The sequence below is a fragment of the Girardinichthys multiradiatus genome, chromosome 23 (assembly GCF_021462225.1).
Source record: "Girardinichthys multiradiatus isolate DD_20200921_A chromosome 23, DD_fGirMul_XY1, whole genome shotgun sequence".
In the NCBI taxonomy this organism is placed as follows: Eukaryota; Metazoa; Chordata; class Actinopteri; order Cyprinodontiformes; family Goodeidae; genus Girardinichthys; species Girardinichthys multiradiatus.
The window spans coordinates 41,305,285-41,322,294 of record NC_061815.1 but is presented as its reverse complement, the minus strand read 5'-3'; the positions used below and the strand labels follow the sequence as shown (position 1 = coordinate 41,322,294).

Here is a 17,010-nt window from a genome sequence, read left to right as displayed (position 1 = left end):
TTCTGATTGAATCCGAAGAGCAGACAGGTTGCTTTAAAGGAGGTTGGTGCTTGAAATTACTCAGCTGTTGCACCATGGTTAAAAACATCCTGTCGTTATCAAATCAATACAAACATCAAGGACTGAAGCTCAGCTGCTGTGAGTAAAGCTTTAGAGGGCCCAAGAAAGTCCAGCAAGTGCCAAGAACATCTAAAGAGGGTTTCAAATGAGGGATCAGGTTGCCACCAATGCAGAGCTTGCTCAGGGATAGCAAGCAGGCAGGTGTGAGTCATGGAGAAGCCAATGAGATGAATTCTAAAGGCAGATGGTCGCACTGGACTTTATTTAGTGTATCAAAGTAAAGGGGGCAAAATACAACTTTAACATTGCATGCAAAAATAATAAAAACGACACACCGTTTGTAATTATGTCACAACATGAGGAAAAGTTAAGGAATACCTTTAAAATGCACTTTGTGGTCAGGAATGAAACACTGAAATTTTGTGAACGTGGTCAAGAAACTCACAAGATCTTAATCTGATTAGGAGCCAGTGGTCAATTCTCAAAACAAAAACGGAAGACCTGGAATCACTGGTTCACCAAGAATGGATCACTATCAATCAGGATCTGACCCGGAAGATAAAATCCAGTGTGCCACAGTGAACTGCAAAACACTGATACTTGATGTAGAACTGCAGTAAAGATGCTGTTTGACAAAATTCAGATTTTCATTAAATTGACATAAACAACTACTGATGACTTTGCACTGATAGCGCTGTCCTTTATGCACTTAGCTTCTATTTAGACCGAACACAACATTACTCATGTTCATCTACTTCTGTCAACAGTCGATTCTGAGACTGAAGAAGTACCTGAAGCAACATCGCCCTCTAGTGACCGATCTAGAAGTCTGCCGCGTCACAAATGAGTAAAACCAAGTGGGTTAAACAGTTTATTGAATTGATTTCTGCTTTTCAACTTTTATCTCTGGTTGACTTTACAAAGTGTAAAGAAAAGAAGAAAAAACAAAGAGGAGGGAGAAAAATGGGAAAGAAAACTATCCACATGATTAAAAACCATAAACATGAATTGGCTTCTGCACAATTTATGGTTCCCCTACGCCAACTTTTAATGCTGTGTCAAATGGGGCAAGTTTAAATCTGAAAAGAACAAATAGGAACTAACTGCTACTTAACAATAACAGAAAAATAAAAATGTGCAGATAGTTGATGTCAACATGAGAGGATAAATAAGCCAGGTAACAACACCACAAAGGCAGCAACCGTAAACTGAAGAAGAAACTGCTGCAGACTCTCAGCTGGGAATTATCGATTATAAAACAGAAACACTAGCCTGGCTGCATATATGACTAAAATAATTACTGAAATTAATCTGTAAAATCATGCATACTGTATGAAGCTGGACTTTAGTTTCCGGATCAAAGGGGTCACGTTATTATTGTACATGTAGGAAATAAAACCAACACAACAAAGAAGGGGAGGACTGATTGCATCCTAACTACAATAATCAAAAATACAAAGGCCCTGATATGCACCAACTGCACTGTCATCAATGATATCATCTAGCACCAGTATTTGCAAAATTAAAACAAGTTATAAAACATCTGTGGGGGGAGGAGAGTGCTTTAACATGTTTTTTCAACAATACTACACTCATTTCTGAACACAAAATTAACAAAAACAAAATGTGGAGAGGGGAGATGACTAAATTAAGTATCGCTACAAAGTAACATTGTGCTCTAGTGTTTTAGATATTGGCAATTAATAAAGAAAAAGTACAACAAGCACTGATACGTGTCTCCTTAAGACAAAAGCAACAAAAAAACAGGATCAATTTGAGATCAGATCAGGAAATTAAATCAAAGACATGACATGTTGGGTTTCCTGTCCTGTGCAAAATAAATACGTTTTGCTGTTATCCGATTAAATCTGCACGCAGCCGTTTTCCTGCTTGTCTCCTGAGAGGTAACTCGTTTTGAGATGAGAACCGACAATTCAGGCGTAGATTTTTAGAATAAGACAAATAAAAAGCGTGAGGCCGGTGGCTGGGAATCGTAGTTAACATGATCAAGTATTCGCCTCGTTTATCATCCTAACCATAAAAACAAAGTCACATTACAGGTCTCCTTTGCAAAGTTAATGTACACAGAAGATGCTGTGTCAAGCCCAAGCGCTTTTAAATGCCATGCAAACGCAAATATTAGTGTTCCTTTGGTTACGTAAAAAACAAAGCTACATGCATCTCATTTACAAAAATAAAAGTATAGAAAATTACCGTTAAAAATGATCTGAGAATGCTTCCTCCAATGTAAAAAAACATCACTTGTCATTAGTAATATACATATTAATATCTGATTTATCATCTCAATCTAAATTGTATATTAAAACTAAAATCAAATATATTCTTTTCTGGTACCTCTCACACTGTGATTCAATTGCTTTAATGTTAGTATTTAAAATTAAAGTGTGAGAGGACCCTCTTACACGCTCCCACTGAGTAAAAAAGCAATTTGCAGCGACTTGTCAAAAACATGCAAACCTCTTGAACTTTTTCCACATTTTCCAAACTTCAATGTTTTTTATTGGGATTTAAGACTGCAATTTTGTTAATCGATTAATCTGCTGACTATTTTGTTCAATTAACCGATTAATAATCCGATAGCAAAAGGTTCTTAATAAGAGATTTTTTACAGATGTTGAACCAGGTGAAGATAAAGCTACGCCACTGGAGGAGTTCTGGAAAGAGCATCTTTACAGACAAAGGTCTTTCATCTGAAATGCAAAATGTATATATTTTTTTGTACAGTTTTGGCCCAATTACTGCTCCGAGTGGGTTGTTCTTTCAGCAAATGGCATGTTTTAGTGTCTGTATACTCCAGTTTATGATTATTCAATTACTAAATTAGTTGATTAATCTGATTAATTGTTTCAGCCCTAGTGATTTTATCTAATAAACCAGGACAAAGTAGTGCAGAAAGGTGAACAGGAAAGGAAAATTATGCAGGGTTTTCAAGAATTTATACAATAAATCTAAAAAGTGTAGCATGCTTCTGCATTCAGCCACGTTTAGTCTTTCACACCCAAATAAAATCCTGTGCAGCAAACCTGCAAATGCTAAAACTAACATCCCGAAAACACCACGCCCACTGTGAAACATGGTGGTGACAGCATAATGCTTAGGGGATGTTAGAGGCTGCAAAAGACTTGAGACCGGGGCAGAGGTTCACTTTCAAACAGGACGACCGTAAACATACAGCCAGAACTACGATGAAATTATGTGTCAAAATGGCCCAGAACCAAATATAATGGAGAGGTTCTGGCAGGACTTGAAACCGGACGTTCAGACGCTCTGTCCAACTCAACTGAGCTTGAATCATTTGAAAAAAAAAAGAATGGGCAAAAGTTTAGTTCTCCAGATGCACGACGCTGGTAGAGATACACCCAAAAAGATCCGCAGCTGCAACTCCAACAAAAGGTGGTTCAGCAAACCAGTAAATCAGGGGGCTGGAAACTTAGGCAGGCTGCACTTTACAGACATTTGTAAAACAATTTTGAAAACCACGTATCGTTTACCTTCCACTTTAAAAATGATGCATTACTTTGTTGTGGTCTTTCATATAAAATCCCAATAAAATACAGTGAAGTTTATTTTTGTAAAGCGACAAAATGTGGGAAGTTCAATGGGAATGAATACTTTTACAAGGTATTATTATCAGGAAAATGACAAACAGCAAAAGCCTTCGATTTCCTTCAAGGGCTTTTTTACCTCTCCTGATAAGTCTGCATAGCATGCCATCAACTACAGGTACAACATGTTCATTACATCGTCTCTTTTAAAGAATTATACACTCTTTTTTTATTAATTGTTGAAATAGAATACACTAATGTGTCTATTTTACAGTTTGGGGTCCCTGTGTTGCAGGAAACCTAAGTGCTTTAACAAATGCACAGACTCAAGGAGAAGACAAGGAAGAAGACCCAAAAATAATAATGATAAGGTAGACAATTTTGACAGTGGAGGCATTCTGGTGGCTAGGACCATATAACACTTGGCTGACTAATCACTCGGTTTTACCTTTGAAATGCCCCGTATTTCAGCACACACATTCGATTTCTTCATTTTGTTAGTTCAACTGCACATCAGGGATTCAAGAGAAAATAAAAACACCCTCTAAATGGTTTCTACCATAACACACTTTAAATGCCAAACTAAAAACAATAAACTCTAATTGAGATTTTTTTTCTTTGAGTTAAATTTACAGGGTACTCTGGGTGAGATGTAAAGCCAAACCTAACACCACCAGTCTTCCAGTCCTTAGTCTTCCTGATCACAACACTCTGAGCCTTCAAAGGTCCGTCCCACCTTCTCTCTCTGGTCTGCACAGCTGGATCATGTGCACCGCTTTCAGTCGATCGCACAGCATCTGATCTGGCAAGTCATGGTGAGCGAGCGCTGGTGCAAAACTGGCCATTTCTTCAAAAAAAAACAAAAAAAAAACAAACAAACAAGGGGTCCAAAACCAGCGCAAACTAGATCTGGAAGAACCCTCTCTACAGCTGCTCTGGTGTAACATCATGCAAACTCTGCACAGGAGAGGCGATGATTTGTGTTTACACTCCAAAAAACATTTTATCACTCATCTTTTGCAAAAAAAAAAAAAAAAAAAGTCATCAGTTCTGGTTCTTAAGAGAAAATGGCTAGCAGCCAAAAATATTGCCAAGTGTTATTAAGAAAAAACATTTGGGGAAATAAAACTGTGCATAGTAGCATGAAACTCCTCCCTGTACTCTGCACGTCTTGGCACATGACGTGGGTCAGGCCTAGATTCGCTGTTTGAAGTTCTCAAAAAGAAAGGGTGTGTTGAGCCGGCGGGGAGGAGTGATGCACCAGTTGTTCTGCTGTTTTAGTGAGGTTATGTTGACTCGAGGTCAGTTCCTGCAAGACAACACGATCAATACGAGAGTCATTTGTGTCACTGCCGACTGGATCATAAATACACAGATGACTTGCAAATATGTCCACAACATTTCAACTTTCGCACAGATTGTCAAGTTTCAACCAGAAAACGTCAGTGTATTTTACTGGGATCTCATCTAACAGTAATGCATAATTATAAAGTGAATGGAAAACTATACGCATTTTACATTTTTGTTGAAATCTTTCCTCATTCTTCTTTGCAAACTAGCCCAGGCTCAGTCAGATTGGATCTAAATTCTTCCACCACAGCTCTGGTTGTATGTTAAGGGTTGTTGTCCTGCTGGAAGGTGAACCTCAACAACAGTTTTCTTCCAGGATTGCCATGTTTTTAGCTCCATCTATTTTCCCCATCAACGACCAGATTCTCTCTCCATGCTGTAGGATGTGGTGCTCAGGGGTGTGTGTAGTGTGTAGTTTTCCACCACACACAGCCTTTTTAATGCACATTAGACCAGAAAGCTTAATTTTGGTCTCTGATCAAAGCAAAATCTTCTATGTGTTTCCTGGTTCTAGAACCATGTCTTGGTATGTTTGCAGTTCTGCTAAACTCAAACACACGCCACACAAGAATTTGGAAAGCCAAGCATATCTTTTTCAGTTTGACAAGTATGCACTACCCTGTGCTGGTCTATCTCCCAGAATCCCATTAAGATGCATTCAAGTTTGTGGTTGTTGTGTTATGACAAAATGTTGAAAGGTTCAGGGGTGTTAAAAACCTTTATAATGCAAAGTATTACAACTGATGCCTTTAGAGTGTAGTTACGAGTAGAAGTCATTCAGACATAAGTGTACAATTCAAAATACTATTAAATAGCGATGTGACTATAAGCAATGGACAGATCTTTAAAAAAAAATGTGGATTTCAGAATGACTGAACAACTAATTGGCTTTTTAAATGAAGTATTTAAATGTTTTTGTTCCTTTCGTTAGCTGGTTCCTTGGATATAGAAATTACACATTCTGGTTCATAAAACTGGACTTTTCTGTGCAGATAAATGCTAAAAAACTGCAGGCTGGGAGTTAAGGAGCCTTATTTTCTGTTGACTTGAACTATTCCACTTTGTGCAGTTGTTCTCTGTTTAAAGCTGGTCTAAACTACCATTGCTGATAAAGAGGCTCTAAGTGTCTCTGAAAGGTAAAGAACTAGAGGAAGAGTTGGTGTACCTGGCAAAGTTTGCATGTTCAGCCAAAGGATTAGCTGGGCACCCAGTTGTGAGCTGAGCCCTGCGGTGTTGTTGGACCCGTATAGCCTTGACCTCCAGGTAGGATGGGGTCGAAGTTGAAATCAATGCCGTCTCCATCCATGAGGTCACTGTTGATAATGTAGTCCACATCACAGTCCAGGTTCTCAGTGAACATGTCTATGTCCAAGTCTGTGGGCAGCCGGTCCTGAGCGGCCGGGAAGCTGGTCGGAGCTCCGAACTGACTCATCCCCAGCAGGCTCACGCTCTGGCTGGCCGAGGGGACGGGCCCGGCGCGATGAGCACTCATGGCTTGTGCTGTGGCCTGGTGGGTTTTGAGAGCAGAAAGTGGAGTTGGGTCCTGGGAGATTCCAGAAAGGATCATCCCCAGGCCAATCTGAGAGTGATGCTGGTGTTGCGGTTGCTGCTGGTGGTGGTGAAGGTGATGCTGCTGAGGCTGCATGTGGGTCTGCATCGCCATGGGTGCCACGGTGTTCGGCTCCAGCCCTTTATTCAGCTGTAGCTGAGTGGGTTTGGGTCTCATACCCAAACTCATCTGGCTCAAACCTGCAGAGTTAGTCATAAGTGGGCTGACCTGGGCCATCAAAACATCACTGGGAGGAGGAGAGTCTGAGGTGAGCAGCGCCTCCAGGCTGGAGGGAACATGGCTGCTGTAATGGCTGCTTCCATGAGGGCTGGAGCTGGACATGGGGTTGAATAGGGAGTTGCTGAAGGGGGGCGGCTCCTTGCTGCTTTGTGCACACATAGGGACTGAGGCCTGGGTCCCAGTGTGAGCAGGAGCCTGTGGTAGGCTGGTGGCCTGCAGCTGACGGAAGGCGGGGAAGCTGGAGCCCCGTGGCAGCAGGGTGGAGGCGGAAGGCAGCGGAGTGGGAGGTGCTGGTGGTGCTGTGCTGGGACTGGCCGCGCCCTGCTGTCCTGTCATTAAGGTGAGGTTGTCGATCAGATCCAACTCCTCCATGACGGTCTCAGTGAGTGTGGGGGTCAAGCTGCTGGAGGTGTACCTTCCCAGCAGGCCGTCATCAGGCAGGCTATCATCATCCTCCTGGCCCGGAGCAATAGGGGACAGACGTCCACTCAGGGTGCTGGCGTTAGAACTTGTGCGAGGGCGGAAGGTGGTCCACATGTCAGCATCATCCAGGCTGCCGCGGGATGAAGGGCTACTGCTGTTCACGCCCCATTTGGAAAACTGCTGGGAAGAGTTGGGGCTGTCTGCACCTGCTGAACCTGGGCCACCATCTCCCTGCAGCACCCCTCCTGCGCCGGATGCTCCCGCCTGCTTCTTCGTCTGCTTTGCTCTCATGCGGCTCTTTAGCAGTTTGCCGCTGTTATCCATGGAGACGGCTCGGCGGCGAGGGGCTTTCCCCATCTTTCCCCCTTCGGGGTTGAGCATCCACCAGGAGCTCTTTCCAGTAGATTCATTGTGCACCCTCAAGAACTTGTTGTGGAGTGATAAGTTGTGGCGGATTGAGTTCTGAGAGAAAAATAGGAGCAAAATTAGGAAAATGAAAGTGGAGGTGAGTGGATTTTGTTTTACAAAACAAGTAGCTTTAAATCTGGAACCTGATGGTAAATCAACAGGTCTGAGGAAAATGTGAGTCGACTGAAAATCAGCATAATCTTCAAACAACTTTGCAATGATGTGTCCTCCTAAATGTACTTTCACAACGTATGAAGCCTGCAGCATGATAAAATCAAAAATTTAAAAAAATCAACCAGAAGGTAGATGATCTCTGTGAAATCTTTAGAGGCGTATTAAGAACGCAGTGGTCTCCCCATCAGCCATAAAACAGCATGGAGGCCTTTTGCTACGGCTGTGAAGATACATTCATAAGAAAATATTCTTCTATTTAAGCACAGGTCGGTTACCAGTATCAAAGCATGCCAACGTTTTAAAACGTTACAGTTTCAAAACCACCCAAGTTTTTCATGACGCAGTTACTACGGTTACAAGTCCTTTTGATGAGATGCCAGGAAAACTGCCAGCCAGCTGGCTGAAAGATGCACCCACGGAACACAAATTCTGTCATTTAGAAACAGGCAAAGAACCATGACATGTCTGCAGATAAACTGACTAATTAACCTGCTATTATCAGTCAGAGATACTTTACTGAGTGTTTATCCTATATTGATCCTGCAGTCTATGTTTGAAAACCAATACAACTATAAATAAGAGAATTAGTTCATGTTAGACAATGTTTTGATTTTATTGTTTGTTGATATTTTGATTTTAGTTTGGGTTTTTATACTCGGGCTGCATGGCTTTCCATACAGACTGGCACCAGATGAAAGGTGGCACTAGCATTAGGAAGAAAGTTATTTATCAGTTGTCCAGAAAGTGACTTCTACGTTGGTTTTTGCATGTCCAGTCAGAGGGCAGTGCCAGGAATAGAAACAGTACCCAGAAATGTATCTAATAGTTGTTGTGAGGACATTTATGTTTTGAAGAAGTTGTGATATTTGGCTTAAAATTTATATATATATTTTTTTATACCACAAAGCTATATTGCACCTGGATGCAGTTTCTCTCCTTCTTTGTGTGGTAAAGAGTTTTATATTGGATTCATTAGGATTCTGATTCGATGATTGCACCTGGCTGTGTTAAATCCTGTTTTTATTTTAAGGTGGAACTGACTTGGCTTTTGAGCTGCCTTTTGGAACGACTCAAAAGTTTCAGTTTGTTTTTTGAACATAAAAGATTTTAAATTCAGGTTGGTTTTTTTTTTTTCCATTTTGCTCTTCTTTAACTGTTTGTGCAGTAAAACTAATAACAGCAAGGCTCATAAGTCTTCATGTTGTTGAGCTGAAAAGTGGAGACCACATTTTACATTTTGTAATTCCAATACTTTTCCCAACTTAAATTTCTTGAGTTTATAGAGCATTTTAGCATAAATACAAAAGCTCATTGTGAATTTCAAGATATTTTCAGAGAGGGAAGGCTTTAAATATGGAAGCTGAAAACTGATGGATGGATGTATCTTACAGGGAATATAATCTGGAATCATAAATATTTTTCCACATTCTTTCCTTTTTCATGTCTATACAGGCCTGGAAATAATTAAATTAAAATCAATGCTTTCCCAGACTGCATAGGGACCCTGCACTTAATTAAGGTGTAATGCTGTCCTTTAACATGCTTGGGTAAGTGCACAAAAAGCTCATAAAATGGTCAAAATCTCAGATCTTTCCAGCTCTTAACGTTTCATTTAGTTTTCACTTTGATTTATTGTGCAAAAAAATAAATCATTTAGTGAAACAGGCCTTTTACTTTTCTGTATATTGAACATTAAGACTCACCTTCCAGCCGGCTGAGCTGTTGCTGTCTCCTTTGTCTCTGAAGTAAGGAACAGTTTTCACCATCCAGTCGTAGATCTGAGCCAGGGTTAGCCTCTTTTCTGGCGAGTTCTCGATGGCCTGGCTTATCAGATCAGCGTAGCTCTGGTTCCCCCACGCGTTGCGCCTGGAGGATCCTTTGCGGGGCGTCGCTCCGGCTCCGCCCACACCGGCCACAACACCGCCCTCCTCAGCCGCTACCGCCGCCGCAGCTTTCTCGGGCTCGGAGGTGATTTGCCGTTGTTCGGGCTTGTCCTCGTCGGCTGCGGGTGGAGTCCCGGCGGCGGACTCGGCGCCATCCGCTCCTTCCACTTTGACAACCGAGATGTCGGGTCTCGGGAGCGGCCACGTGCAGGAGCGGGGTCTACTCTGCGGCTCAAAATCAGGGTCGATGGGGGGCATCGATGACTCCTCCATGTTGGTTCTTTGAACTTCCTCTGACAAACTTGTTATGGTTAAAACATCTACCTTTTAAATTTTAAATATAATTCAAAACGTTTCTGACACACAAAACAAAAATATACCACGGTCAGGGGGCATCAACTGAGGGGCCGGGAAAGGAGACGCAATAATCTAGACACACCAATGGCCTCAGTTAATCCTCAGATTGGAGATTAAGGAACCCAAATAATCTCCTTAATAGTTACTATCTAAACCTTCCGATTTACACACAGAGAAGATGTCTCTTTGTTTCAATGAAACACAAACAACAGTGAAGGAGTGTCAGTGAGCACCAAAACATCTGGATCTACAGAGGTTCTGGCTCATCTGGAAATTCATTTTTAAAAAGTTTGTATTGTGAGACACTCAAAATATCTACATAAAAATGTCTGCAAATTACCAGGATAATATTTTATAAATGAGTGAAAATACAGAATTATTCTGTGCCGAATTTCCAGATGTTCTTTTCGTTAAAACTATTTTAAAAACAAGTCGGGGAGCCCGTTTAGAAATAAGCAAAAATACCCAGAAAATAAAAACCGATCCAAATAAAAAAAAAAAGACTAAGCATATAAAAAAAACAGCAGTCACTGACCAGCGCGGCTGAATTAGAGTTAATAGTAAAAATGTCTGAGGAGCGACTTTGTTCGGACCCAAAGTGTACAAACAGTTCCGAGACTTTGTCCACAGTCTCTGTGTCCTGTCTGGGATGTAAACATCCAAACTGGTGTCAGAAAAAGACAATAAGGTTTACTGTGGTAAATATAAATGTGGATAGGTGTAAAAAAAAAAAAAAAGTAGTCCTAAACACTGTGCCTTAGGTCCGCTCCATACGCCACATTACGGGCAGGCGCATGTCACCAACTGCCATGTTTCTCCCACAGTCCTGCCGCCTCACACGCCGCTCAAACACTTTACAAACCCCACTCCCGACAAACTTTCGTCTGAGCTAGCCTTCGTGGACACAGTAAAGGAATCCCACGGGTTGTTCCCGGGAACACCGTGGAGCTGGGTCGTCAGCAGGTCTGTCGGCTCCCAGTCGCCGCACTTTCCAAACAGCACGATAGCCACCGTAACGCTAGCTGCTTAAGCTCCTGCTACTCCAGAGTTTACAATCCGTGGAAAAGTCCGCGAAAAAATCCAGATAGGTTCCACCGAGCAGCCGTTTCTGATCCGGGACCAGTTTTGAGAAACTTTCTTTCGTTGTAGCGATCCAAATATTCGATTGTTCGCCCTCTTTTTGACTTATTTAGCTTTGTTTTGTTTTGACTCGAGGCGAAGACTCCCTTCTGACGTCTGTTTACCACTGTTTGGCAACGCGGTCTGCGCCTGCGTTCAACGGCATTCTGGGTAACGGAGTTCCCCATGTGTCAGACAGCCGTGGCATAAACAGCAGCTCGAAGAGGCAACATGTACCTGCATTATGTAAGTGTTTATGAACGAGTGCTGAGAACACTTTGTCCGTTTAAGATGATTACTGTAGACTGTATTAGTCTATATTTAGTCAAGTAAATAAATATAGATTTATATGCCATAAAACAGAAAGAATAAAAGTATGTATGTCTATAAAAATCACAAATGCCAATAATATACTAAAAATTAATATTCTGAAGTAGCTCAATTTTGATGGCCAAATCCATGGCCACGCTCCAGTAGGGTTGAGTAACATTCAGGCGGAAATTTGTATTTTCTTTAGTTAAAATAGCTCTTTTGTATTTAAAGTGGGGATAACTATTGGATACACTGCAGATTTTGCAAATTGCATTTTCCAAATGTAGATTAATTACTTAAAAATCACACAATGTGATTTTCTGAATTTTTGTTGTAGATTCTGTCACTCACGATTGAAGAGCACCTATGATAAAAATTGAAGACTTCTACATGCTTTGCAAGTGGGAAAACCTGCTAAATTGGTAATGTATCAAATGCTTGTTCTCCCCACTGTAACTAAAGATTGGTGTTCAAAGTTTAGTGGTTTTCATTTCCTTCTTTAGTGTTTAATTTAACAACAAACTTAACTGTACTGTTTTCTTGAAGTTAATGTTTGTATTGTTCAGTTACCCCTATTGTGTTTTAGTTCGAGTGAAAAGGCCTATGATTGATGGGTATAAATCCATCAAAAGGCCAGTAAGTTGACAGAACAAATGCAGGGCACCGTCTTCCATGATCATCTGTTTGGTACTTTGTTGTCTGGGTCTTTAAATAACTGTAAAGTACTCCACTATTGTAAACTAGGAAGTAGTATCTGTATTGTAGCTCTATGCCTAATCTACCGGCATCTGTTTGTGCTTCAACCGACCTGTAGCTTTGTGTGTTGTAATCCTGATTCATCTTGCATACCTGTGTGTCTTCCTGTCCATTGAGATGAATAGTAACACGCCCCACCGAAACTGCCCTTAATCTCCATCTTTAATGTTTGTTTTTAAACCTGCGCCGCTCCTTGTTAGCTGAGTCACGCCTGAGACGAGGCTGGTGAGAAGTTTCCTGTTTAGGACGCTCCAGTGGCTCCAGGTGTCTAGCAACCAGGTGCAGAGCCATTTTGCCCATTCCTGGCATAATAACTTGAAAGCACATGCTATGATGTCAACATAAAGCAGAACTACTAGACCCACCACAGGTTTGTATTTTTCTTGTATGTCAATCAATTTTCTCTGTTGGGTCCTAAAACCAGTATCAGTATTTGTATGGATAAAAGATGCTCTGGTCTAGGATCTCTATATCTAAATTAAAATATCTGCTGCTAGTGATATTTTCTGATCCAGAATACTCATAACATTTAGTGTATGTTCGAAAACAGTTCAAAGGTCCAGTCTTCCCAGGACAATAGACACTAGCCTTCTTTGGGAACTACTCCTGATAAATTTTGCTCTAAATATTTTATTCTGTTGGCAGAGTGTCGGAGGGACAGCTGAAGGAGACCTGCGATGGGCAGATGAATTAAACTGTTACTTCAACAGGTTTAGTTCTTTCTCCACTCCCTCTGCCCCCCATCCTGCTCCCCCTCTTCTCACGTCTTCAGCCCAACAGACACTCCTCCCTTCCCCAGACTACCTTCACCTACAGCCAGCCCCTCCACACCCATGCCTCCACCCCATCCCATTCGGACTGTATGCAGCACCAGCGCCCCCTCTGCCCCCTACCCCCAGCAGTCCACCCCAGTCCGCCCCCCCCTCACTCCCCCCTCTCCCTCACATCAGACCAGGTGGGGAAAGAGCTGGACGGCTGAAGCAAAGGCAAGCTGCAGAACCAGACAGCATCAGTCCTAGGCTGCTGAAGATCTGAGCCTCAGTTTGGAGATGGACCCTGTCCTGTGGAAGACCTCTTGTGTGGTTCCGATTCCTAAAACAACGCATGCCAAGGAACCAGCCAACTACAGAGCAGTCGCCTTGACCTCCCACCTGATAAAGACCATGGAGAGGCTTGTCCTCACCCACCTCCGCACTGTGGTGAGCCCCACCTTTGACCTGCTCCACCTTGTGAGTCAGAAGTGGTAGTCTGCAGCATAGGGGCCCCGCAGGGTAGTGTCCTTTCACCAATTCTTTTCACCCTTTACACTGCTGAGTTCACCTACAATAAGTGTAGCTGTCATCTCCAGAAGTTCTCTGACGTCTCAGCCCTTGTGGGCTGTGGGGAACGAGTACTGGTCCGTCATCATGGATTTTGTGGATTGGTGTGAATGCAACCACCTGTGCTTAAACACCAAGACGAAGATGAAGGAGATGGTGATCAACTTCAGGAGAAGGACACCATCTCACTCACCGGTAAACACCCAGGGGGAGGACATTGAGACAGTGGACAGTTTTAAGTACCTGGGTGTTCACCTCAACAATAAACTGGACTGGTCCCATAACACCAACGCTCTGTACAAGAAGGGCCAGAGTCGCCTCCACCTTCTGAGCAGACTGAGGTCCTTAGGATTTGCGGGCCTTTGCTCACAACTTTTTATGACTCTGTGGTAGCCTCTGCCATCCTGTACGCTGTTGTCTGCTGGGCCCAAGGCAGTACAGAGCGGGACAGGAACAGACTGAACAAGCTGTTTAGGAGGGCCAGCTCTGTCCTGGGCTGCCCACTTGACTCTGTGGAGGTGGTGGGTGAGAGGAGGATGTTAGCCAAGCTCACATCCATCATGGTCATAACCTCTCATCCACTGCACCGTACGGTAGAGGAGCTGAGCAGCTCTTTCAGTGGCCGAGTAAGACACCCTCAGGACAGGAAGGAGCTCCACCGCAGGTCCTTCATTCCCACCGCTGTCAGACTGTTCAATTCTCGTAATCGTTGTCTTCTGCTTCATCCGGGACCAGATTGCGGGGGCAGCAGACTCAGTAGAGACACCCAGACGTCCCTCTTCCCAGGCCAGCCAAGTGACATAGTCCCTCCAGTGTGTTCTGGGCTGGGAGGAGGGCTCACCTTCTGGATTCCCGAGAAAGGCGTCCAGAAGGCAGCTGGTATAGATGCCCAAGCCACCTCAACTGGCTCCTCTCAATGTGGAGGAGCGGTGGCTCTACTCCGAGAGCCCCTCCTGGATGGCCGAGTTCCTCACCCGATCTCTAAGGGAGTGCCCAGGCACCCTACGGAGAAAGCTCATTTCATCCGCTTGTATCCGGGATCTCATTCTTTCATGACCCAAAGTTCATGGCCATAGGTGAGGGTAGGAACGTAGACCAACTGGTAAATCAAAAGCTTCGATTTTCATCTTTGTTCTCTCTTCACCACAACGGACCAGCACAGCGTCCACATTACTGCGGCAGCCGGACAGATCCATCTGTCGATCTCCCGCTCCATTTACCCCTCACTCGTGAACAACACCCCAAGATACTTGAACTTCTCCACTTGAGGGAGGAACTCCCCTCCAACCTGAAGAGGACAAGTCACCCTTTTCCGGTCGAGAACCATGGCCTTAGAGCTGATCTTCATCCCAGCCACTTCACACTCGGCTGCGAACCGCCCCATTGCATGCTGTAGGTCTTGGCTAGAGGGGGCCAGCAGGACCACATCATCTGCAAAAAAAAGAGATGAAATTCACTGATACCCAAACCAGACCCCTCTCCGGCCCTTGGCTGCGTCTAGAAATCCTGTCCATAAAAGTTATGAACAGGACCGGTGACAAAGGGCAGCCCTGCCGGGGTCCAACATGCACCGAGAACAGGTCCGACTTAGTGCCGGCAATGTGGATCAAACTCCTGGTCCGCTTTTACAGAGACCGGATGGCCCCTAATAAAGGGCCCCCAACTCTGTACTCCTGGAGCAACCCCACAGGGCACCACGAGAGGACACAGTTGAATGCCTTCTCCAGGTCCACAAAGCACCCTGCAGAAGGTGTAGAGCTGGTCCAGTGTTCCATGGCCGGGATGAAAACCACACTACGCCTCCTGAAGCTGAAGTTCAAGTATTGAGTATGGACAATCCATGACTAGCACAGAAGTCCAATAATGGAACACCACTTGGATTCAGATCGGGGAGGCCATTCCTCCCGATCACGCCTCTCCAGGTGTCACTGTCATTTCCCACGTGAGCGTTGAAGTCCCCCAGCAGAATAACGGAGTCCCCGGGAGGGGCACTATGCAGCACCCCCGAAAGGGATGCCAAAAGGGCCAGGTATTCCGCACTACCGCTAGGCCTGTGGGCCGAAACGACAGCCAGAGACCTGTCCCAACCCGAAGGTGCAGGGATGCGACCCTCTCATCCACTGGGGTAATCCTCAACATGAGACGACTGAGCTTGGGGGCAACAAGCAAACCCACCCAAGCTCGCCGCCTCTCACCGCAACCCACTCCAGAGTAGAAGAGAGTCTGACGAGCAGATGGGTTCCAGAGCCCACGATGAACTGTGAACTGTGGTGAACTGTTCAATTCTACTGTAAAATAACTCATGTAATAACCTCTGTATTTGTAAACACCTGCAATCATTGTCACTTTAGCGCAATCATCTCCACTACTTATTGTACATATGTTAATTTATTTTATTTATTTATTTTTTTACTATTATTACAACTTGTTTTGGCACATTTACCTTGTTCTTCTTTGATTGCACATTTTCCTAACTATCTGTACCCTACTTGTGTGTTACTAGGAGCTGCTGTAACAAGTGAATTTCTCCATTGTGAGATCAATAAAGTCTATCTCATCTTGTTTCATCTTCATGCACAGGAGAAGTGTTTGATAACGACCATGTAGCCTTTTAGTGGCTCAGTGCTGAGTTAAATATCTAATAATTGTAGTAGGTAGTCATATTTTTCCTGTCTATGTCTTGTCAGTCACAAAAGGCTCCATATGATTCAAGAAGACAGAACACAGAGAAAGTGACACCATCTCAACAGACTGTTTCAATCATCTTCTAAATGCTACAAAGTAGAAAAGTTATTCTTGAGAGCAGCAAACCACGGGAATGGTTCTGCAAATGGAGTTGGTGTGAAGGGTCATCGCTCACTGGGGTGAAGATGAGGATTTTGTTTTTATGATGGAGAAAATAAATAAGAAACTGAGTGTCACAATAAAAACTAACATAAGCAGACTGACGATGATAAAACCAAAAGTCTAAAAAGAGGACTCACTGCTTCATTCTAGGCTATTACTTGTAAAGTTTATAATTTTTTGCACTAGAATGTTTACTCTGACAGTTTATTACTTATTTGTTCGATTTAAATTCCAGATAATATTAAAAATGTTGCTCTTATATTATATTAAAAAATATTTTTCAGAGCAATGTAGTTCAGAGCAATGTGGTAAAGACATTTATTGTTTAGGTAGAACAGGCCTGATGGCAGGGATGTATAACCATGTAAAGAAATCTGATCATTTATTTTGTCTGATTTTCTTTAGGATCTTATTTATGGTTGTTATTTGTTTAATGTATTGAAAAAACAAGTCCAAAATAAGGTTTTTCAAGAACTGAAAGTTAACTGCTGTGTAAGAAAAAATAACTTTATCTCCCTTCCATCCGAGAAAAAAAAAAGTTTTTTTTTATATAGATATAATGAAATTGCTATTCTTTAAGTTGTAAGAGGCCCTAAAAAAGCATTCTTAATAATAATTCCTATTCAGGCTGGGTTTCGGAAGCAGCA

General features: G+C 43.0%; 1 protein-coding gene and 1 long non-coding RNA gene across 2 annotated transcripts; one reads left to right on the top strand and one right to left on the bottom strand.

The window, feature by feature from the left end:
* Window positions 1-918: 918 nt before the first annotated feature.
* Window positions 919-11,237, bottom strand: foxo4 (forkhead box O4). Its single transcript, XM_047353547.1, has 3 exons — window positions 9,474-11,237; window positions 6,142-7,650; window positions 919-4,935 (listed from the first exon to the last, which is right to left on the bottom strand). The coding sequence occupies exons 1-2, from the start codon at window positions 9,924-9,926 to the stop codon at window positions 6,172-6,174; spliced, it is 1,932 nt and encodes a 643-aa protein (XP_047209503.1). The 5' UTR covers window positions 9,927-11,237; the 3' UTR covers window positions 919-4,935; window positions 6,142-6,171.
* A 2-nt stretch (window positions 11,238-11,239) lies between these two features.
* On the top strand, window positions 11,240-13,096 carry LOC124860331. Its single transcript, XR_007036319.1, has 3 exons — window positions 11,240-11,375; window positions 11,779-12,567; window positions 12,843-13,096. It is a non-coding gene; the product is annotated as an uncharacterized LOC124860331 (long non-coding RNA).
* The last annotated feature ends 3,914 nt before the right edge of the window (window positions 13,097-17,010 follow it).

What these genes read in the sequence shown, in the direction of transcription:
- foxo4 (XM_047353547.1), bottom strand. Translation starts at nt 9,926, where the DNA reads ATGGAGGAGTCATCGATGCCCCCCATCGACCCTGATTTTGAGCCGCAG. An exon ending in ACAGCTCAGCCGGCTGGAAG is followed by an intron (nt 7,651 to 9,473) that starts GTGAGTCTTAAT and finishes TTTTTCTCTCAG; the next exon opens with AACTCAATCCGCCACAACTT.